Raw genomic sequence first — 25572 nt, forward strand, 5'->3', positions numbered from 1 at the left:
GATACTCGAATGCCGGATGAGAGGGATTTTACTGTATGTTATACCACTTAGTCCCTTTGTTAATACTGCCCTGTGTCAGTGTTCTTAGAATTTAACTCCACTGCATCACTGTTTTCTGTGAGCTGCCAGGCTATGTTATTGTCACAAATATATGTTCTGTATACATATACATATATAGATGGAATCCCAGGAGGAAAGTCACATATTCTCAGAAATGAAAGAGCAAGGCATTTTAAGTCAAAAATATTCTGTAGATTTTTAAATGCTTTTAATGCCATGGTGTAGAATTTATATGAAATCCAAATTGGAATGCATTATGACTTGTTGAGGAGGGGATGGGGGGGTGGGGGCAGCAATGGTGGATGTTGCCATCATGAGGATGTTACTTAATTGCACATCAAGATTTTCATTAATAAAGATTAAATTAAATTCAAGAGCAAAGTATATTGTTGTAGCAAAATAATATGTAAAACATAGGCATTGGGAACTCCATATAGCAATGATGATCAGCTGAATGTTGCGGGATGGCCAGTGTGCAGCCACTTGCCATTGATGCGCGTTCATATTTAAATGTCTTGTAACTTGTACACCATGGCATTAAAAGCATTTGACCATAAAATATTTCCAACTTAGAATGACTCGCTCTCTTATTTGAGAATGTGACTTTCCTCCAGGGTCACCCCATATATTTTGCATGTATACATAAATATTGACCATGAGATGCATATGTGATGTGTGAAAATAATGTACATATAATAAGAAATAGACTTAGTAAACCTGCAACATACACATAGGGAGTCCTTAGTTTATGGCAGTCTCAGTTTCCGGTGTTTTATAGTTATGTACATTCCCCTTTGCTGATTTCCATTTAGTTATTTATTTATTTATTTTTTTATTTTTCATTTTATTTTTCCCTTCATTTTTTTTTTCCTTCATTAATCCCTGTTCACACATTGGCAAATTTTGATGGTGACTCGCTTGTGACTGCTGCAACTTCCTAAACAGTGGCTGTACTGCGAATGTGTTATGACTCTCCTTGATGAACGTACTGTAAATGCACTGAGAATGCTTTGTGAAGGTGTGATGAACGTATTGTTACTATGTTGTAACACCAGTGCAAATCCTCTGTGACTATGGAGAATGTGTTGTGAATGTGCTGCCACTCTGCTGCGAATGTGCTGTGAATATAGTGCAACTCATCAATGGAATATAGTATATAGGAGACACATATACCCTTTACATATTTGTGTTAGCTCTCCTTGTGTGTGCAGCATCAAGATGCTTCCGTGGCAAACTGAATTTGAGTTTATACAGCTTGACTTGGACCTACAGCTGGAGGAGATGGAAATTGAGCTGGCTGTGAATATATATATATATATATATATATATATATATATATATATATATATATATATATATATATATATATATATATATATATATATATTAAGGGTGTATATTGGCAGGAGTCTTTCTTTAATACATATCTCATTGAATGTGATAGCTAGTTGAGCATTTATTATTTTTCTTAAGATATTTTCCTTATATCTTATGATTGTCTTATATTCTTTTTTAATTGGCTGTATGACTTCGCCGAAGCTAGTCATTTTCGCTAGATCGCGATTTCGGGTCCTTGACCCTTCTTCAGTAGCGAAGGTCTTTCCGTATTGAGGGTGTCGGAGAGAATGGCTCAGCTTGAGCCATTCTCTCCGACACCCTATATATATATATATATATATATATATATATATATATATATATATATATATATATATATATATATATATATATATATATATATATATATATATATATATATATATATATATATATATATATATATATATATGTGTGTGTGTGGTGTGTGTGTGTGTGTGTGTGTGTGTGTGTGTGTGTGTGTGTGTGTGTGTGTGTGTGTACACAGTGAATCCTTGGTTACTGAATGTCTCCCTTTTTGAACAAAATTTTGAACTCATAATTGCTTTGGTTGCTGTACAATTATTCAGTTCTCGAACAATGTTACTTGATTGCAAATACTAAAAGACAAAAGCAAAAGCTGCTGTTTATTACTTATTATTTATAGTTTCTATAAATATTTCTTTCATTTTTATGTATTTGGAAGGGAGCCACAGTGACTAAGACATTAATTCAATCTTTGAAATAAGTGAAATGTGATCCCTTTGAAGAGCCTCGATGTAAACAAATGGTTTTTGGCGCTCAGGAGTAATTCCCTGCCACCTGTGGTTCTCTCAGTGACCCACACTGTCATCACTACTGCAGAACTGCAGTAAGATGTTTAAGTGTTATGATCACCTTCATTTTGGTGGTAAGTTACTCCTCTCTGTGTCACTCTGTAAGGCTTCCCTCACTTGACCAATGACAAAAGAGAATACCTACACAGTCTAAACACTATCTTTTGATGAGTTTTATGTCACTAAGCTCATCCAATATGTCCTTTCTGGATAAATAATTTATGAGCTGGAGATGTTGTGGAGTGGCCATCATGGCAATGGGAGCTTCAGTCATAAGCTGCTAAGACGTGGTGGATGAGTGTCCAGGAATGGATTATTCCATATTACATTGATTCTTGTGGGGAAAATAGTTTTAGATTTTGAACAGGCCTCAGGAATTAATTAAGTTCAAGAACTGAGATTCTCTCTCTCTCTCTCTCTCTCTCTCTCTCTCTCTCTCTCTCTCTCTCTCTCTCTCTCTCTCTCTCTCTCTCTCTCTCTCTCTCTCTCTCTCTCTCTCTCTCTCTCTCTCTCTCTCTCTCTCTCTCTCTCTCTCTCTCTCTCTCTCTCTCTCTCTCTCTCTCTCTCTCTCTCTCTCTGTATTTACCTAGTTGTGTTTTTACAGGAAAAGAGCTATGCTTGTGCTGTCCTGTCTCCATATCTATAAGCATCCAGCTTAACTTTAAATTCATGAATATTTTTTGCTTATACTACTGTTACATCTAAGTTGTTCCATATTTCTATGCTTCTATTTGGGAAACCATATTTCTTGACATCTCTTCTACTTGCTGTTTTCTTCAATTTCACTCCATATCCTCATGTATCTTCTATGTCAACTTGATCCTTACCCTTTAAAGCTCTGTATATAGCAATTAGGTTTCCTCTTTCTCTTTTCTCTTGTAATGATGGAAGCTTCAGTCTCCTTAATCTTTCTTTATAGGTTAAATCTCTCAAACTTGGTACCAATTTAGTTGCAGCTCTTTGGATTCTTTCTATTTTCCTTATTTCCTTTTTATTATGGGGTGACCAAATAATTGTGGCATATTCCAGTTTTGGTCGAATCACATATTCCATCAACTTTTTCATCATCTCCTCATCGATGTAAGCAAATGCTCTCTTAGTAACTCATAGGTTTCCCCAACCATTTTGTTTACATGTTTTTCTGGTGATAAATTATCACCTATTGTAATTCTGAAGTCTTTTTCTTTTTTGGGTCTCTTAATTTCTACTTCTCCCATGGTGTAGGAACTTGTCAATCTTCTTTTGCTTTTTCCTAATTCCATCACCTTGCATTTCTTTGCATTGAATTCCATTTCCCATTTCTTACTCCATTTATATCTTATTTAGATCTTTCTGTAATATTTCACAATCCATATTGTTTTCCACTCTTTTCACTAATTTTGTATTGTCTGCAAACAGACATATAACTGTCAGCTTCATCCACCATATCATTGACATACACCAGAAACATTACGGGGGCTAAGACTGTCCCCTGTGGTACTCCACTTGTAACTCTACACCATTTAGATTTTTCTCCTTTTATTACTGTTCTCATTTCTCTATCCCTCAAGAAGTCTGTAATCCAATTCAGTGTGTCTCCTTGCAAACCTTCTATATTTTGAATTTTCCATAGCAGTCTCTGGTGTGGTACCTTATCAAATGCTTTTTTTTTAGGTCTAAATAAACACAGTCTGCCCAACCCTCTCTCTCTTGAATTACGTCAATTGCTCTACTATAAAAGCTCACTAAATTCGTGACACAAGATCTTCCATTTCTGAAACCAAATTGTCTATCAGTCAATGTATGTGTTTCTTCTTAATATTCCATCCATCTGTTTTTAACTATTCCTTCCACAATTTTTGCCACCACACTTGTTAGGGACACTGGTCTGTAATTCAATGGATCTTCTTTATTACCTCCTTTAAAAATGGGCACAATATTGGCTCTCTTCCAGTCTAGAGGAATTTTTCCTTCCTTAAAAGAACATACTATGGTATTGTGTATACCTTCTGCCAGTTGTTCACAACATTCCTTAAGTATCCAGTTGGACACTCCATCTGATCTCTATGTGTGTGTGTGTGTGTGTGTGTGTGTGTGTGTATTTATCTAATTGTATTGTACAGGGCATGAGCTAAAAGTAATTTTGTCCTGTCTGCATAACCGTATTTATCCAGTTTCTCTTTAAACATGCATAGACTGTTTGCCAAAATCACCTCTTCCCTCAAATTATTCCAGATTTCAGTAGTTTGATTTGGGAAGCTGTATTTCTTGATGTCGCTTGAACATCCACTCTTCTTTATTTTCTTCCCATGCCCCCTCATCTGCCTCTCTCTCTCTCTCTTTCATCTGTGGTACCAAGTAATTTCTGTCTGTTCTTTATATATTGTTTACTAATTTGTACATTGTTAACAGGTCTCCTCTTTCTCTTGTCTCTAGTGTTGGTAATCCCATCTCTTCAAGTCTTTTTTTTCATAGCTTTAGTCTTTCAATTCTGGTGCCATCTTTGTCACTATCCTTTGTATTCTTTCCAGTTTCCATATATTTTTTTTCATACGTGGAGCCCAAACTACTGTTGTGTATTCCAATGTAGGTTGTATCATTCTTGTTATAATTTTCTTCATAATTTCTTTATCTAAATAATTAAATGCCATCCTAATGTTTGTTAACAAGCTGTATGTAGAGCTGAATATTCCATTTATGTATCTTTCAGGCAGGGTTGGCACTAAAAAAATCCACCAAAAAAATATAAAAAAAAATCCTTCTTTTTTTTTGGTGGGGGGGCATTTAACAGTGGTGGCTTGTAGCTAAATTTGATGGAGGTACTGCTTCAGAAAAATTTTAGCTATTGTTTTAATATTGTGCAGAAGGAAACAAACATGTAAAAGGAAAACTTATACATAAACTTGATAAAATCCTAAACAACAAAATCAAACATTTTTTACTTATTAATAGCTTAAATTGTTACAATTCAAGCTTGATCCATTCATTTAAAAATGAAATCCAAAAAGAAACATTATCTTCCACCAGCACACCAGGGTTGGCACTGCATGAGCCACAGTGTTCTCTCTCCCTCTAGCATGCAGCTTCCTATCTCAGACATGTGAGCATGTGCACAACAGACAAACACCGCATTGCTGGAACTGTGAAGCGCATAGTTCTATACAAGGATTTTTGTATTTTTCTTATAAACTAGGGGATAGCTGCTGATATTAAATTTAAGGATTATATAATGTACATGTATAAAGAAAGAATTAAAGAAAAAAAGGACTCATTATATTGAATGTTACCAATAATATTGAGTGGAAATAGCGGGTGCTGCAGTTCTGCAGTCCCTATACATGAGCCGACACTGGTTTTAAAAAAAATATTTAACATAAAAATTTATTTCTATATCATACTGATAAATAAGGTCTATATATGTACATATACATAAAAAATGTAAAAGTAGTCAAGCCTAATCCATTTATTTCCTGTACAGTACAAGTTAGCACAGGCTTTGTTCAGCCAGACCAACCTGTATCAGCATGACCTAAAAAAACAAGTGTCTGTTCTTCTTTAATAGAAAGTGTCAAAATCTTTCAAGATCAAACTCCTGTCATGACTTCTGGCACTTAGCCAAAAAAACATATCCAATAACTTTGCTTTTTCATCTTTCCTTCCTTTATTTTAGCCTGATGGCACCACTGCCATCTCATCTATTTCTAAAAACTGAGCTGTTTGCTCAAACCTTTGCTAAAAATATTACGTTGGATGATTCAGGGCTTATTCCACCCTCTCCTCCACTGTCTGACTACTAAATTCCTTCTCAGTGATGTTTTCCATGCTTTCACTGGCCTAAATCCTCAGAAAGCTTATGGACCTGATGGGGTCCCTCCTATTGTTGTCTGAAACTGTGCCTCTGTGCTTGCACCTAGCCTAATCAAACTCCTTCAACTCTGTCTATCAACATCTACCTTTCCTTCTTACTGGAAGTTTGCCTACATTCAGCCTGTTCCTAAAAAAGTGTGACCATTCTAATCCCTCAAACTGCTGTCTTATTGCTTTAATTTCCTGCCTCTCTAAAGTTTTGAATCTATTCATAGGAAGAGTTTAAAACATCTTTCACTTCACAACCATCTATCTGATCGCCAGTATGGGTTCTGTAAAGGCCACTCTACTGGTGATCTTTTGGTTTTCCTTACTGATTCTTGGTCATCCTCATTTAGGGATTTTTGGTGAAACTTGTGGTTGCCTTAGACATATCAGAAATTTTTTGATAGAGTCTGGCACAAAGCTTTGATTTCCAAAATACACTCCTATGGCTTCTATCCTTCTCTCTGTAACTTCATCTCAATTTTCTTTTCTGACAATTCTATTGCTGCTATGGTAGATGGTCACTGTTCTTCTCCTAAATCTATTAACAGTGGTGTTCCTCAGAGTTCTGTCCTGTAACTTACTCTCTTCCTATTATTTATTAATGACCTTCTAAACCAAACTCCCTGTCCTATCCACACCTATGCTGATTATACCACTTTGCATTTTTCCACTTCTTTTCCTAGATGTCCAATCCTTCAGGAAGTAAATAGTTCATGCAGGGAAGCCAAAAGAACACTTGACTTCTGATCTCTAAAATTTCTGATTGGTGCAGAGCAAACTTAGTATTGTTCAATGCCTCAAAACTCAATTCCTCCATCTGTCAACTTAACACAACTTTCTAGACAACTTTCCCCTCTTCTTCAATGACACTCAACTGTTCTCCTCTTCTATACTGAAAATCCTTGGTCTGTCCTTTACATATATATATATATATATATATATATATATATATATATATATATATATATATATATATATATATATATATATATATATATATATATATATATATTATATTTTTTTTTTATTTATTTATTTATTTTTTTTATTATGTGGGAGGGACACTGGCCAAGGGCAACAAAAATCCAATAAAAAAAATGCCCACTGAGATGCCAATCCCAGATAAGGGTCCAAAGCATTAATAAAAAATTGAAGGATAAGTGTCTTGAAACCTCCCTCTTGAAGGAATTCAAGTCATAGGAAGGTGGGAATACAGAAGCAGGCAGGGAGTTCCAGAGTTTACCAGAGAAAGGGATGAATGATTGAGAATACCAGTTAACTCTTACATTAGAGAGGTGGACAGAATAGGAGTGAGAGAAAGAAGAAAGTCTCGTGCAGCAAGGCCATGGGAGGAGGGGAGGCATGCAATTAGCAAAATCAGAAGAGCAGTTAGCATAAAAATAGCGGTAGAAGACAGCTAGACAGCTAGAGATGCAACATTGCAGCAATGAGAGAGAGGCTGAAGACAGGCAGTTAGAGGAGAGGAATTGATGAGATGAAAAGGTTTTGATTCCACCCTGTTTTTAAGAGCGGGTATCTAAACTGAAACTTCACGTCTCATCTCTAGCTAAAATAGCTTCTATGAACTTGGGCGTTCTGGGTCGTCTCTGCCAGTGTTTCTCATCCTTCCAGCTGCTAACTCTGTACAGGGCCATTATCCATCCATGTATGGAGTATGCTTCACTTGTATGGGAGGTTTCACTCATACCACTCTTTTAGACATTGTAGAATCAAAAGCTTTTTATCTTATCAACTCCTCTCCTCTAACTGATTGTCTTGAGCCTCTTTCTCACCACCACCACAATGCTGCATCTCTTGCTATCTTCTACTGCTATATTCATGCTAACTGCTCTTTTGATCTTGCTACTCATAACCACATGCCTCCCCTCCTCCCATGCCCTCGATGCACAAGACTTTCTTCTTTCTCTCGCCCTATTTTGTCCTTCTTCTTCAGTGACACTCAACTGTCCCCCTCTGTTCTGTCCCCCCCCCCCCTCAGTTTGTTCCTTATTTATAATCTAAACTGGAAACTTCACATCTCATCTCTAACTCAAACAGGTTCCATGAAGTTCTGAGTTGTCTCCACCAGTTTTTTTTTACTCCCCCCCCATCTGCTAACTCTGTACAGGGGCTTTATTTGTCCATGTATGGAGTATCCTTCACATGTATAGGGGGTACCACTCATACTGCTCTTTTAGACTGGGTGGAATCAAAAGCTTTTCATCTTATTAACTCCTCTCCTCTAACTGACTGTCTTTAACCTCTCTCTCTCTCTCTCTCTCTCTCTCTCTCTCCTCTCTCTCTCTCTCTCTCTCCTCTCTCTCTCTCTCTCTCTCTCTCTCCTCTCTCTCTCTCTCTCTCTCTCTCTCTCTCTCTCCTCTCTCTCTCTCTCTCCTCTCCTCTCTCTCTCTCTCTCTCTCCTCTCTCCTCTCTCTCTCTCTCTCTCTCTCTCTCTCTCTCCTCTCTCTCTCTCTCTCTCTCTCTCTCTTTTACTACAGTGTTGCATTTCTTGCTGTCCTCTACCACTATATTGATGCCAACTGCTCTTCTGATCTTGCTAACTGCATGCCTTGCCCTCCTTCTACAGCCTCACTGCATAAGATTTTCTTCTTTCTTTCACCTCTATTCTGTCCACCTTTCTAATGCAAGAGTTAACCAGTATTCCTCAATAATTCATCCCTTTCTCTGGTAAACTCTGAAACTCCCTGCCTACTTTTGTATTTCCACCTTCTTATGACTTGAACTCTTTCAAGAGGGAGGTTTCAAGACACTTATCCATTAATTTTCTGACTACTGCTTTCAATTCTGTTTGGGGGACTGGCACCTCAGTGGGCCTTTTTTTGTTTCTCTTGACATGTTCCTTTCCTACATGAAAAAAGAAAAAAAACACTTGAAATCTTTTGTTTCACTGGAGATTACTTTTTAATTGTTTACTTAAACTGATTGTACATATAAATATTGAAAAAAATAAAAATAAATAAAACTTTAAAAAAACAATAAAACCACCTTAAAGCAAAAAAAAAAAAAAAAAAAAAAAACATTAGGTTGAGTTAAAAGTTTTTTTTCCAACCCTGCTCTCAGGTGATCATTACTTCCAAATCTTTTTCTTCATTACTTTTCATTATTATTTCTCCTATTTTGTATTTCCATGAAGGTCTCATTTTTACTTTTCTTATTTCCAACACGTGGCATTTTCTGGCATTAAATTCTAGGCCTCTTTGGCTCCATGCATGTATCTTGTCAACATCCTTGTGTAACTCCTTGCAGTCATTTTCATCCTTTTTTATTTTCATTATTTTTGCATCATCAGCAGTTTATATAACTATTTAGATCCTCTGTCATATCATTTACATATATTTGTAACATAGGTGCTAATTCCAGATCTTTGTGGTACCATCACTTGTCACTTCATGCCAACTTGAATTAGTGTCTCTGATTACTGTTCTGATTCTTTCTCTCGTAAATAATCATCCATTCATCTCAATGTTGTTCCCTTTAGTCCTCCTCCATTCTCTAACTTCCACATAAGACTTTTGTGGAGAACTTTATCAAATGCTTTTTATGAGATCCAGGTATGCCACATCAACCCATCCATCCCTCCATCTTGCATTCCATCTATTACTCTCATATAAAAGCTCAGTAGATTAGTGACACAGGATCTCCCTTTCCTGAATCCAGATTGCTTTTCTGTAATTATCTTTTCATCTTCTAAATATTGCATCCCATTTATTTTTAATTACTATTTCATAAAGCTTGCTTACAATGCTTGTTAGTGACATTGGTGCATAATTTTAATGGTTCCATTTAAATTTTCTTCTTTGTATATCAGGACTATGTTAGCTCTTTTGCATTCCCTTGGTAATTTTTTCTTCTTTTAACGAGCTGTTGATTATATCCCATATGGGTTCCTCCATTTGTTCTCTGCTTTCTTTTAATATCCATTCATTTACCTTGATTTGATCCAATAGCTTTTTTAACATCCAGCTCTTCCAGTAGTTTCCAGCAGTGTGTGTGTGTGTGTGTGTGTGTGTGTATTTACTTAGTTGTATAATACAGGATTCAAGCAGGGCTCATAGTGTCCTGTCTCTATATCTACATTTATCCAGCATTTCCTTAAAATTATGCACCTTTCCTGCTGTATACAGTCTCTTTATTTAGGCCATTCCAGATATCCACAATTCTATGTGGAAAACTACTTCTTAATGTCTCTCAAACACTGACTCTTCCCAATCTTCTTTTTGAGTGCCCTCTTGCCCATCCAACTTCTTTCAGCAGCATCAGGTCCTGCTTGTCTGTCTTCTCAATGTCATTAACTATTCTTTGTATCTTAGGTCTTTCAGCTCCAGTACCATCTTTGTAGCTACCCTCTGAATTCTTTCCAACTTCTTTATATCTTTCTTCATATGTGGAGACCCACACCACTGCTGTATATTCCAGCCTGGGACATAGCATAGTGGCAGTAATTTATTTCATCATAGTCTTATCCATTTAATGAAATGCCACCCTAATAATTGTTAACATACTGTACATCAAGCCAAATATCTAATTTATATGCTGTTCTGGGGTCAGGGTATCTTGAATAACCACTCCTAGGTCTTTTCTCCTCCTTGCTCTTCATTATTACTTCCTCCACCATTTTATAGTCCCATGCAAGTCTTCTTTTACTCTTTCCCATTTTCATCACACAGGATTTCTTGGCATTGAATTCCAATTTCCATGTCTTGTTCCATCCATAAATCTTGTCAATATCTCTTTGTAACTCCATACAATCTACATGGCTCTTTATTACTCTTAATTTTGCATTATCAACAAACAGATCTTGCATATCATTGATGTATATTTGGAACATAATGGGTGCTAATACTGACTCCTGTGGTTGTTACATAAATCAACTTGAACAGATGTCCGTGATCACAGTTCTCATTTCTCCATCCTTTAAGTAGTCTTTCATCCATTTTAGCATTTTTCCTCTCAGTCCTCCTATATGTTCCATCTTCCACACACACGTGTGTGTGTGTGTGTGTGTGAGAGAGAGAGAGAGAGAGAGAGAGAGAGAGAGAGAGAGAGAGAGAGAGAGAGAGAGAGAGAGAGAGAGAGAGAGAGAGAGAGCAATCCTGATGATTGCTTAATAGAATGAAGACTGAATGAGAATGAAAATGGATGGAAGGGAGGAATGGATGGAGGAAAAACTAAAAGAAGTAGAGGACAGGAAAAGAGAATACTTATTTCTCAGTACTTCCTCTCTCCCTCTAATTCTTCACTCACTCCTCATCCTTACTGCTTATATTTATTCTTTCTACTTTCTCCCTGTCCTCCCATCCTCTTCCTTCACCCTTCCTTCACTTTTTTGCCCCATGTACTCTCCTTCCCTGGTTATTTCCCTTCCTCCCCTTTTTCCTTTCCTCTACCTTCCTGTTTCATCTTGTCTCAAACTTCCCTCCCTGTCACCTCCCCTCTCCCTTATGTGTCAGAGATAAGGGACAAGGGAGTAATACCTTGTTTTCCCCCTCATTCATTCTGTGTCATTTTCATTTCATCCTTTCTCACTCTTTCTCACTCTTGTATAGTTCCATTTTCATTTACAATCAGTATCTCTCTATTTAACAGTCCTCAGGATTGTTCTTACTTTTACAGAGAGAGAGAGAGAGAGAGAGAGAGAGAGAGAGAGAGAGAGAGAGAGAGAGAGAGAGAGAGAGAGAGAGAGAGAGAGAGAGAGAGAAGGGTTAAGAGGGCAGGGGATGAGAGAGAGAGAGAGAGAGAGAGAGAGAGAGAGAGAGAGAGAGAGAGAGAGAGAGAGAGAGAGAGAGAAGGGTTAAGAGGGCAGGGGATGAGGAGAGAGAGAGAGAGAGAGAGAGAGAGAGAGAGAGAGAGAGAGAGAGAGAGAGAGAGAGAGAGAGAGAGAGAGAGAGAGAGAGAGAGAGAGAGAGAGAGAGAGAGAGAGAGAGAGAGAGAGAGAGAGAGAGAGAGAGAGAGAGAGAGAGAGAGAGAGAGAGAGAGAGAGAGAGAGAGAGAAGGGTTAAGAAGGCAGGGAATGAGAGAGAGAGAGAGAGAGAGAGAGAGAGAGAGAGAGAGAGAGAGAGAGAGAGAGAGAGAGAGAGAGAGAGAGAGGAGTTGAGGAGTAGAAAAAATGACATTTTCCTTTTGGTAACCATCTGGGGGATGATATTGTAGAAAAAATCTCCAAAATGAAACACAAAGAAACACAGGAGGGAAGTGTGTTGTGCTGGGAGCTTTGTGCAGGTGTGGGAATGATGTGAGCATCTCCAGCTCATAATCTTCCAGCCTCCTGGCAGTGCCAAGAGGCTGGCCCAAAATTGTCGTTTGAAAGTTATCATAAATGCGGTTGGTTGTAAGATGCATAGGTTGTAAGTTGACAACTACCTGCACACACACACACACACACACACACACACACACACACACACACACACACACACACACACACACACACACACACACACACACACACACACACATATTGACACCTTAATGTATCTTGGGCACATAGTTACCAAGAACATGAGCTCATGGTGGTGGGCAACACACTGCTCAGAAAATTCTCTTTCTGTAGCCAAGAGATGAAGTTGTAGTCAGAAGCCACTGCAACTCACTGGTCTACCCACTGAGTAACCACAATTAACAAGCTCAAAGTGTGCCATAATGATATCCTCAAAAGGCTATTCAGGCTGCTTAGATAGGCTAGTTCATCCTTTACACTCTCTAGTCATGACATGAGATGCCTTGGCAGCCTACACAGACATGTCATGTTCATTATGACAGCTAGAGTGGACAAACAAGATGTGGAATGTGAGTTCCACATCTGTATTACGAGAGGTTGTTTGCCTAGTTGTCGTAATCCATGATTAGTGATGCTTTATTTAATGGTATTTAATGGTATTTAATGGTTAGTAGTGCTATGCACGCTTTATGTTTATTATGTGTGTCTTCAGGTTTGACTGAATGCAATAAACGATTCGCATTACCGCATGGATCTAAAATCCTTTAGCTGCCTTTGGGCAGCTACATTAATTTTTTTCTGTTCCATAGGGTAAGATATGCCTGATGGTAAAATAAATTATATATTATTATTATTATTACTATTATTATTATTATTATTATTATTATTATTATTATTATTATTATTATTATTATTATTATTATTATTATTATTATTATTATTATTATTATTATTAATATATAAATGTGTGTGTGTGTGTGTGTGTGTGTGTGTGTGTGTGTGTGTGTGTGTGTGTTTATGTGTGTATGTGTGTGTGTGTTTGTGTGTGTGTGTGTGTGTAGAGAGAGAGAGAGAGAGAGAGAGAGAGAGAGAGAGAGAGAGAGAGAGAGAGAGAGAGAGATGGACATCGAGTCACAGCTAGTCTGCCTAGGAAAATCATCTTTGCAGGGAAGTATCAATCCACTGTCACTTGACCCTAGCATGAAGGTGTGAGGGGTATGTAGAAGAGGTTGCTACCATGGCGAAATCACTGTGACAACACTGAATGTGGCAAACTTGCTGCGACACCACTGTGAATCCATTGTGACAGCACTGCAGCAGTACTATGTCACTCTTGCAAATGTGGAATGACTCCCAGCTGTGGTGATTCTGCTGCAAATGTTTTGAACCTTCCCAAACATTTGTTCTTGGCTGAGAATTGCACTGTGACTCGGCCTGCTCTGGTAACTCTGCTGTGAATGCATTGTGACTCAGCTGCGAACCCATTGTGACTCAGCGACTCAGAATAGGGGTGAGAGAAAGAAGAAAGTTTTGTGCAGTGAGGCTGCAGAAGGAGGGGAGGCATGCAGTTAACCAGGATCAGAAGAGCAGTTAGCATGAAAATAGCGGTAGAAGATAGCTAGAGACGCAACATTGCGGTGATGAAAAAAGAGGCTGAAGACAGTCAGTTAGAGGAGAGGACGTTGATGGGACGAAAAACTTTTGATTTCACCTTGTCTAAAAGAGTGGTATGAGTGAAACCCCCACAGACATGTGAAACATACTCCATACATGGACAGATAAGGCTCTTGTACAGAGTTAGCAGCTGGGTGGAGTGAGAAAAACTGGTGGAGACATCTCAGAACACCTAACTTCATAGAAGGTGTTTTAGTTAGAGATGAGATGTGAAGTTTCCAGTTTAGATTATAAGGAAAGGATGGACCAAGGATGTTCAGTGTAGAAGAGGGGGACAGCTGAATGTCACTGAAGAAGAGGGGATTGTTGTCTGAAATGTTGTGTCAAGTTGATAAATGGAGGAATTGGGTTTTTGAGGCATTGAGCAATACCAAGTTTGCTCTGCCATAATCAGAAATTTTAAAGATCAAAAGTCAGGTGATCTGTGGCTTCCCTGCCTGAACTGTTTACTTCCTGAAGGGTTGGATGTCTAGGAAAAGATGTGGAAAAGTGCAAGGTGGTATCATCAGCGTAGGAGTGGATAGGACAAGAAGTTTGGTTTAGAAGATCATTGTTGAATAATATGAAGAGAGTGGATGACAGGACAGAATCCTGAGGAACACCAATGTTAATAGATTTAGGAGAACATCTACCACTGCAGCAATAGAATGGTCTGAAAGGAAACTTGAGATAAAGTTCCAGAGATAAGCTGTAGGAGGGTAGTTTGGAAATCAAAGCTTTGTGACAGACTCTGTCAAAAGCTTTTGATATGTCTAAGACAACAGCAAAAGTATCACCAAAATCTCTAAAAGACTCAGTAAGGAAAGCCAGAAAATCACCAAGCCCTAACTGGGCAGAAATATAAAGTGCATGATATTCTGGTGATTGAAGGCTCAAGTACATTTTGTGGGCTACCTCTCTGTCATGTATAGCACAAGAACAGGCTGTATTAAACCTTGACGGAACCCATATTGGCGATCAGATAGAAGGTTGTGAAGTGATAATGTTTAAGAATCTTCCTGTTGAAGATAGATTAAAAATTTTAGATAGGCAGGAAATTAAAACAATAGGATGGTACTTTGAGGGATTAGAATGGTCACCCTTTTTAGGAGCAGGCTGAATGTAGGGAAACTTTCAGCAAGAAGAAAAGACAGATGTTGACAGACAAAGTTGAAAGAGTTTGACTAGGCAAGGTGCAAGGATGAAGGTGCAGTTTTGGAGAACAACAGGAGGGACCCTATCAGGTCCATAAGCCTTCCAAGGGTTTAGGCCAGTGAGTGCATGGAAAACATCATTGTGAAGAATTTTAATAGGTAACATGAAGTAGTCAGAGGGTGGAGGAAAGGGAGGAACAAGCCCTAAATCATCCAAGGTAGAGTTTTTAGCAAAGGTTTGAGCAAAGAGTTCAGCTTTAGAGATAGATGTGATAGCAGTGGTGCCATCTGGTTGAAATAAAGGAGGGAAAGAAGAAGCAATTATTGGAGATGTTTTTTGGCTAGATGCCAGAAGTCATGAGGGGAGTTATATCTTGAAAGATTTTGACTCTTTCTGTTAATGAAGGAGTTTTTGGGCTAGTTGGAGAACAGACTTGGCATGGTTCTGGGCAGAAATATAAAGTGCATGATATTCTGGTGATTGAAGGCTCAAGTATATTTTGTGGGCCACCTCTCTGTCATGTATAGCACAAGAACAGGCTGTGTTAATCCAAGGTTTTGGAAGGTTTAGGTCAAGAAAAAGAGTAAGGAATATACGCCTCCATGCCAGACACAATCACCTCACTTGGCACACAAAGATGGGTCTCTGACATGGAAGCAGTAGTCATTTCAAGGAAAATTGGCAAAATATCTCCTCAGGTCCCCCCCTAAAGCTTTTCATCTCATCAACTCCTCTCCTCTAACTGACTGTCTTCAGCTTCTCTCTCATCACTGCAATGTTGCATCTCTAGCTGTCTTCTACTGCCATTTTTCATGCTAACTGCTCTTCTGATCTTGCTAACTGCATGCCTCCCCTCCTCCTATGGCCTTGCTGCACAAGACTTTCTTCTTTCTCTCACCTCTATTCTGTCCACCTCTCTAATGCAAGAGTTAACTGGTATTCTAAGTCATTCATCCCTTTCTCTGGTAAACTCTGGAACTCCCTGCCTGCTTCTGTATTTCCACCTTCCTATGACTTGAATTCCTTCAAGAGGGAGGTTTCAAAACACTTATCCTTCAATTTTTTGACTACCACTTTGGACCCTTTTCTGGGACTGGCATCTCAGTGGGCTTTTTTTTTTATTGGATTTTCGTTGCCCTTGGCCAGTGCCCCTCCTACATAAAAAAATAAAATAAATAAATAAAAAAAAAAAAAAAAAAAAACTAGCAGAGGCGAAAATGCCAGAGGCACCTCCACTTAGGGGGATCCTGAGGAGAGATTATAGCAATAGGACAAGATACAGATATGAGATTGTGATCAGAGGAGCTCAATAGAGAAGAGAGGGTAACAGCAGAAGCAGAAGGATTAGAGGTTAGGAGGTCAAGAATGTTGGGCGTATCTACAAGACAGTCAGGAATACGAGTAGAGTGTTGCACCAATTGCTCTAGTTTGTGGAGGATAGTAAAGTTTAAGGTTAGTTCACCAGGATGGTCAGTGAAGGGAGAGGAAAGCCAAAGCTGGTGGTGAACATTGAAGTCTCCAAGAATGGAGATCTCCGCAAAAGGGAAGAGAGTCAGAATGTGCTCCACTTTGGAAGTATGTAGTCAAAGAATTTCTTATAGTCAGAGGAGCTAGGTGAGAGGTATACAGCACAGATAAATTTAGTTTGAGAGTGACTCTGTAATCATAGTCAGATGGAGGAAAACTTGGAAGATTCAAGAGTGTGGGCATAAGATCAGGTTAAGTCATTGTGCACATACACACAACATCTAGCTTTGGATTGAAAACAATTATAGAGAAAGTAGGAAGGAACAAAAAATGGGCTACTGTCAGTTGCCACAGACACCTGTTTTTCAGTGAAGAAAAGAAGATGAGGTTTAGTAGAGCAGAGGTGGTGTTCTACAGATTGAAAATTAGATCCAAGACCACAAATGTTACAGAAGTTAATGAAGAAAAAGATGAGGGAGGGTGTCAAGACATTTAGGGTCGATACCAGAAGAGCAGTCCGACTTGGGGACATTTGTGGTCCCCTCCCCAGATCGGGACTCCAAGGCAAGTTTAAATGTGGTGCTGAACACTGTAATCATCTGTTGTCATGTGTAGGCTCTGCTGCTAGCTACAGCACCCATAATGATGGTGCGAGTGGTGTATATGGGAATATTTTTGGGTGTAAACTTGGAATATATAAATAAAGTATTAGAGTGAAAAGGAGATAAAAGGAATATTTGAGATTTGAAGCATAACAGCCAGAGTAAAAAAATAAGAATATGACAATGAGTCTATTTTGTTTTATACTGCCATGTTTGTCTTTCCACTCCATTTTTTAACAAAATCCACCAGTGGTTGAGGAGCAGACTGACCAGCAGATCATTTTAAGTGTAACAGAGCTTGCTGCTTTGGAAACAAAATGGGGGAAAAGTGAGGAGGATGAACCAGAGAAGGTTTTGTGGGAGGACACTAGAAAATATCTCAATGTATTTATCAAGTTTGGTGAGGCAGAACTGGACTACAGTCTGGACTTAGTTCATCCTTATATTAGACTTTTATTGTTTGTTTTCTATAAATATGCCTTGGAGACATAAATATGTGTTTTCTGCAAATAGATAAATAAGCAGTAGCCTATGTTTTCATTTATTTATTAGTAATATAGCTGATGAAATTCTCATCTGATCTTTTGGCATATTCACTGTTTTTGTTTTTTTTAGTTGTGTAAATGCTGAAAGACAGGACTTTTACTATAGTCAGATTAGACATGGTGAAACAGGTGAAGGGAAAAAGGATGATGAATACTGGTCAGTATCTTGGCTTGTGCTGATTGACTGTAACTACAATTATCAAGGATAAAGATTGCATCCTTGAACATGTAAAAGACTCTGCTCCTTGGAAATTGACTGGTATAACGAAGCAGTGTAGTGGTTTGATTATTGATATGGAGCAGTTATTAGTAATTTGGCTGTAAGACCAGCATCAGTGGCATATCCCAGTGAGCCTTATGTTAATTAAGGAGAAAGCTTAAAGATTGTTTGAAGCCTTGAAAAGTGAAAAGGGAGAAGGGAGTGAAAGTGAAGAGTTTTTGCCCAGTAAGGGTTGGTTTATGTGACTTACAGTTTGTGCCAATTTGCATAACTTTAAGATGCAAGTGTGCCACATGACTGTGATGTTGTCGTGTCTTCTGCACCCCTCTTTTTTTTCTTCAATCAGTTAGTCTTAAGGTGCAAGTTGAAACTGCTACTGGCAATGTGAAAGCAGCAAATGAGTTTCCTAGAGTGTTGGCAAGTGTAGAGCAAGCCAATCATAGGACTGAAGCCAAGGAATTTCTCTCTCTCTCTCTCTCTCTCTCTCTCTCTCTCTCTCTCTCTCTCTCTCTCTCTCTCTCTCTCTCTCTCTCTCTCTCTCTCTCTCTCTCTCTCTCTCTCTCTCTCTCTCTCTCTCTCTCTCTCTCTCTCTCTCTCTCTCTCTCTCTCTCTCTCTCTCTCTGTTATGTACCCTAGGAACTTACTTGGGCTGGTTCCAGCTTCCATCAAAGTTTGGTATATGACACTGCCTTGGAATGGAACTGTGGTGTAACATGATACCTTGTGTGTATATATATATATATATATATATATATATATATATATATATATATATATATATATATATATATATATATATATATATATATATATATATATATATATATATATATATATATATATATATATATATAATTTTTTTTTAACACAGATGAAAGAAGAATGATTGTACTATTATTTGTCTAAGGGAGAGATGGCAGTAATTTGCTTGTCAGAGTAAGGGTCAGCCAGTAGGGTTAACAGCTTCCAGATGAAGGAAAAATCCTGGGCAAGCTACAATCCTCCTCCTCCTCCTCACTCATGTTATCACTAAAACTTGCTTTACTATAATTTTCCAGCATATATTCTTCATCACTGTCACTCAACAGCTCATCATAGTGGCCCTTGTCATCGTCAGACACTTTTAGGTTGCTGTCACATGGCAACTCTGGCAAAAAGAAGATCAAGACAAAAAAAACTAACCTGCAGAACTAGTGTCATGAGAGTTAGTTGCAAGACATTCCCTGCATATAAATCATTATATACATCAAATTCAAAATATACAAGGTAAAAATCAACATCATGGAGTCATTGCATCATTATGAAATAATGCATAATGGAAATGCTCAATGTTGTTAGCCATCTTCTCATTCAAGAAAAAATATCGAAAAATCCTTGCATGGAACTGTATATGCCACACTTCTAGTGAAGCAGTGTTTGGCTGTTGTATGCAGGCAATAAATAAAGTATAAGCAGATACATAAATTATATAGGTATATATAATAATAATATATACATTTTATTTCTGTATATGTGTGTTGTTTTATACAGTAGTGTTTTTAAACCATGCCTAAAAATGATTCTGAAGCAGCACCTCAACTAATTTAAGCCACAAGCTACCATTGCTCCTAAATATGGATCCTAATACCTGTCAGAAAAGTCAACTAAGTAGATTATTAAGACTATATCACTAGCAATTTGAGAGTATTTTAAGTCATGACATGTAAATAAAATAATTGTGCACTTAAACATGCACTCATTAGAAGGAAATCTATAAATATCTACTGCATAATTGATAAATTAATCATAGCCTACTAAATTTAGCACCAACTTATTTTTTAGTAATTTACATAAAAGTTTATTTCCTGCAAAATGTTTCGCTGAGATTTATGAATGAATCAAGACTTTAAGTACTATAACAGGTATAATATTCATCAATAATTTCCATTTTTCCATGAATATGCTGTAAAAGCAAAAAAAGTTATGAATATGCTTTCAACCTCGAAAATGGTTCTCACATGCATTTGCAGCTGCACTTGTACTACTGCTACATGCATACATAGAACAATATGAACTGAAATCATAACAATTAACCACAAACATGCAAGGGATTAAACTCAAAATATGAGATTAACATTGCTTCACCCCTTCATGCCCAAATGTGCCACCTGATGATAAGCATCAATCCCAGCCATTCCTGCACATATATGTCCTATGTGTATTTCACATTATTTATAGTTTTCTTGACTTACTTGTCTGATAGTTGCCAGGTAGGGTCTTTTGAGTGCTCTTCTGAATCCTGATTGTGCTCTCCTATCTCCAGTCAAAAGAGTCAGTTGTCACCAAATCATCCCTCTATCTGTCTCCCTCACTGACCCTCTCCATGTAGTTCTTGGCCTTCCTCTCAGTCTTACTCCTGCTAGTTCTCCACACATCAATCTTCTAGATGTTTTGTTTTCTGGCATTCTCTCTCTACATGTCCCAGCCATATTTTCTGTCTGTCTTCTATCACTTTCACTGTATCAGTTTCACATCCTGTTCTTATTTCACCATTTGTAATTCTGTTCTGCCGTCTTACTCCATAAATTTTTCTTAAAAAGTACATTTCAAATGCTCTTATTTTTCATTCTTACATGAATGTATTTTAGCAATATGTTTTGTATGCATCCCTACATTCCAAAACAAACACCATAAAAAAATAATTCAATAAATTAATTAAATGAATTAAAAAGCAACTCCAGCATTTACTGCTGGCATGATAAAATGATGTTAGGTCTGTTGTCACAGAAAATATCAGCCTTAAGCCTCAGCTGTCCTCTAAAAGGATGAATGTCCTCTAATACTTTGACATTACTTTTAGACCAGTCATTGCCTGATGACTGCTACCTAAATTACTGTGTTCATATATTTTATCTGAAGTGTCACTGTCATCCTCAGCCATGGTAGCCACATAAACACAGTGGTGAAGGAGGGAAGTAACAAAGTCAGAGATATATCTTAAGTGTGAGAAGCACATCTGGCTTTGAAAAATGTGATGTCCATGAAACTGCCCTGTTTTGTTTCTTGCTTGGTTGGTGGATGGAGCTTCTTAGAGACCCAGTAAGACTCAAAAACCATTTCCATTGATAAGAGATGATGTACAATTACATGTTTATGTTGCAGGCAGCCTCACCATGCACTGCAGTGACGTACATTGGTATGCCTGGGAATGAAATAGTTAAAGATAGGCAATTAAATTTAAATCATCAACAACATAAAGTTAACTCATTCTCAAAATAATAATAAAAGTATTTGTGTCACTGTAATACTTAAACACCTGGAATCACATAAAACATCCATAGTCTTTTTATCACTGAGATTTTCAGTATTGTTGTAAGTAATAAGCCATCAAAAATTTGGGAGTCCATATGACCCAGAATGACCGTGTCTGCCCGACGCGGCGATCAGCAAACAACTGCCGGCAGCGCATGACGCACTCTCTCTCTCATGGGAAATGTCCACCCAGCAGATAGGTGATTTTGCCGAAGTAAAATTGGACAGTTGTAGTTAACATGAACTCAGAGGAACTTAGTCATGACAGGAACTTCTTAACACATGAATAAAATCTTAACCTCAATGTAAGTGCACAGTATGTAATGCACAATCCACATTATAAGAAATGTCAAAAGCACAGGTCCCTAGGAGAAAACTTGAGTCTATTCATGGTCTTCAATGATGAGGGCTTGCAATATTTGATGATTTCACCATGTAGAATTAATCCTAAGAAGAGAAATCCTGTGTTTACCCTGCTTATGGGTTTGAGCACTGCCCAGTATATACAATTCAGGAGGTAAACTTACACAGGAAACATCAGTGTACAACCTTACTATCTACGACCACATAAAACTACAGTACCAATACATGTGATCAAAATTTGTGGGGCTCTCAGTTTATGATGCCTATGGCATTGATTAATGATAGGGGCTTGCAGTAGAGTACACTATACCACATCCCTTATTGTTCTATTAGCCTTTGCTCTAAAATAGAGTTGGTTAGCAACATAAGCTCAGAGTTTCCTTAAGCAGTATTCTTTGTTATGATTTCCTTCATCAACGTCATTAATTTTTATAGTCTTGCATTTCCCTCCAGCATCAACTATGTCTGTGAAATAGAAAATTGTACCTTGCACTCAGCACACTGAATTTTATCACCAAATTGTTGGATGGAACAATCTATTCCTTTATCCTCTTCAAGAGTTCATTGTTCTTTGTTTACCTGCAGTCTAAGTTATGTTTCCTCATCTTTTTTTTTTGGTAGTAAGTTCCATAGATGAATCTAATTTTTCTTTTTCTTTGTCTTTTCTTTTTTTTTTTTTTTTCACTACTATGGTTCTACTTTTTATGAGTATGTTCATGAGGACTTGATTCAGATTTTGTGTCCTGTGTGTTTACATTGAGATAGTGGTTCACACACAGACTGTCCATTCTGGACAGTCTGGACTGGAGGAGGTTTTCAAGTTCAATGGCAATTTAGAAATTCTAGTGTCAAGACAGTATATAATATTTCTTTGGTCTCAGAGGATATAATTTTTCATTGCACTCATTACTACCAAAATTAGCATAGAAGAATCAGATAATCCAGCAGTGTTGAAAGCACTGATGATTTATTTGTCATTTACTGAATATGAAGTAATGGGTATAAGTTGTATAAGATTTTTCTCTTCTAGTCAAAAGGTACTTGGGCTAACAGCGGAGTAGACATAAGTCTTGACAATCTGACTATCAGTGGCCAGAAGAAGGCTCCAGCACCAAGCATGAACCAACTCCAAGGAACCAGTCATGTCATACCACCCCAGCCTGTGGTGCCTCAGCCAGGTAAGGAGCAGATTTTATTTGCATGTGTAATATGAGGTACAATCAAAGTGTTCCAAGACTACTCTATAAAGAAAATACTATGATATATTTTTTTGCTGCCATCCCCTTCAAAATAGTAGACTTGAGCAGTACCATTCCCAGTAGTTCCATATGCTCACAATTCTCCCTGGAAGTAATTTCTTGTAAATATGTCAGGTACCATCTATGATTTATGTCTGCTTTTTGTTGTCTTTAACTTCATTTTGGGACAGAGGAAGAAGTCACAGTGAGCAAGTAGGAGATTGGGAGATAGAGAGCAACTGTTATGTTGGTGTGGATGAAAGCTGCACATTTTCAATGCACTGAGTGAGTGTGTTGTCATGACGGGTTCACTATTCTGGGCACAAACTTGACAGTGATATGCTGCATTTTGAAACTAGATGTGAGGATTACATGAACTGCCCCAAAAATACACTGATGATGCTGATACCTTTTGTGATGATGGTCCTTATTAAAAGTTCTTTTTTTCTCTCAACATTTTTGTGTTTATCCTCATAATTTCTTGTCATCGTTCAGTGGCATTGTCTCTTTCAGAGCATGAGTGCCATTCAGAGCATCTTGCATGGCTCCTTTCTTTGCCTTTGTTTAACTGCAATGAATTCATTGACCTTTGTTACTAAATTCTAGAGTGATACATTGATATTTGTTATCCTTCCAAGTTTGAGTTCTATTTAGAAGGTGCAAGTAAGGACATGAACATGATCACAAAAATTAGTGTAACATATGCCGCAATGATGACTACTACAGCACTTCCTTTGCTTACTTATGAATGATATTGTTTGTCCCTGTTGCATGCATGTGCTTCAATCTTTTGCAACAGAAGCTGTCATGGAACTTAATTGCATCTTGCAGTATGTGGGATACTTCTTCCTAGAGTTACATGGATTGTTTCTTTTGTAAAGCTGCCATTCTGTTGTAGAGTTTCTTCAATTCAGATTTGGAAGAGAAATTCTTGTTCAAGGGAATTATCATTCCTGCTTGATAAAATCTTAAATTAATTCAGTAATGATGTGAAAATGTGTAATGAAAACTTCACCACTATTTTTTTTGTAAATTTTTTATAAAAATGTTTCCCTCAAGAAGGATTTCTCCATCAGTTCAGTATTGAAGAAAGGGCAATTTTGGTAAGAAGATGCTCCTTGTGTAATGGCAGCTTCAGTGATACTAGTATTGAAATGGTAGGAACTTTTAGTGTGTTATTTCATTAGCTATTAAATTTAACCATATAAGAAAGATCAATTAAGGTGGATGATAGCCACAAGAAACCTATGTGTGAAAACTGATATAATTTGCTGTATTTAACAATGAGAATTCAGAAGCATATAATTCTTGATTACAGGAATGATGATGATGGGAGGAGGTTCCATGATGGGAGGGAGGATGATGGTTCCTCCACACCCACAAGTGCCTGGAGCATCAGTAGTGAATGGTAGTGTAGTGTCTCCCATGATAATGCAGCAGGGTGGTATGTTAGGAGGACCAAGAGTACCACTGAATATGGGGGGTGTTGCTCCTAACATGCCTGCCACCATGACCCCTATGATGGGAGTGATGTCACAAAATCCAGCTGGTCCTATGTCCATGCCAAATAATATGGGATTGTAACAGGCACTATGGCTTTACACACAGGCTATAAACAATATATTTAATTAGTAGTGCAAAAAAAAAAAATAATAATAAAAAAATAAATTTTATCTTTTCACTAACATTGGGGATATTCTCATATGTGAAAGAAAAAAAATATTCTCTGCTTTTGAAGATGAAATGAAGTTGGAAATCATGAAAGGAATTAATGAACAACCAATAAGGAAAGCAAAATGAAAACTTGAAATTCACTTCTCATGGTGGTTGCATAAGCACCTCATATTTATATATAGAAAACAGAATTTATGCAAAGACTGCTTTTCTTGATTAAAATTCTTTCTTATTATCTACAACACGAAATTCTCTATGATTTATATACGTGGTTCAGATTCAGACATTTTGATTATTTTAATTTTTTTAACTGATATTCTCTCTCTCTCTCTCTCTCTCTCTCTCTCTCTCTCTCTCTCTCTCTCTCTCTCTCTCTCTCTCTCTCTCTCTCTCTCTCTCTCTCTCTCTCTCAGATTTTTCAGTATTTTTAAATAGATTTGTATATGCTGTGTTCCTCTCATTTATCATATAAAATAGTTATGTTTAACCCTGCTCAGACAATTTATGTTTGAAAATTAATTGTGATAAGTTAAAATTACACTGAACTCTCTTGCGCATATTCAGTGAATAAAGAAAGTTATTATTATTATTATTATTATTATTATTATTATTATTATTATTATTATTATTATTGCCAGTTATTATCATCATCATCATCATTTTCATCATCACTATCATCTTCATTCTCTTGAAATTTAAATGTTTGAATTCCTGATCCTTCAGATATTTTTTTTTCATCTTAGTATTGATAAGCCATTATAAAAAAAAAAATATATATATATATATATATATATATATATATATATATATATATATATATATATATATATATATATATATATATATATTAACAAAGTAATAAGTACGGTAAAAAGGATTTGGTGATCATTAATTCTTATTTATATGAGTCACATGGGTACACAGTAAGACCTTGGTACATGGAACCATTAACTTGAAAGCATTCTTCTTCTCAATATCATTAACATTACATAAAGCATCCTTTCTGCAAAATGGTAAGTCAATGAGCTGATTAAGAAACT

General features: G+C 37.2%; 1 protein-coding gene across 2 annotated transcripts in view; it reads left to right on the top strand.

Moving 5' to 3' along the window:
* The window catches only part of LOC135099776 (clathrin interactor 1-like), a 173493-nt gene extending 148705 nt beyond the window's left edge, over positions 1 to 24788 (top strand). Inside the window, exons 11-12 of one of the 2 annotated variants that reach the window (XM_064002298.1) lie at positions 22651 to 22798; positions 24177 to 24788. In XM_064002298.1, the coding sequence (XP_063858368.1) occupies positions 22651 to 22798; positions 24177 to 24442 (414 nt within the window). In that variant the 3' untranslated portion in view covers positions 24443 to 24788. The remainder of the gene's footprint in view (positions 1 to 22650; positions 22799 to 24176) is intronic. The other variant, XM_064002297.1, reaches the window with a different exon arrangement.
* The last annotated feature ends 784 nt before the right edge of the window (positions 24789 to 25572 follow it).

The sequence above is a fragment of the Scylla paramamosain genome, chromosome 4 (genome assembly GCF_035594125.1).
Source record: "Scylla paramamosain isolate STU-SP2022 chromosome 4, ASM3559412v1, whole genome shotgun sequence".
NCBI lineage: Eukaryota > Metazoa > Arthropoda > Malacostraca > Decapoda > Portunidae > Scylla > Scylla paramamosain.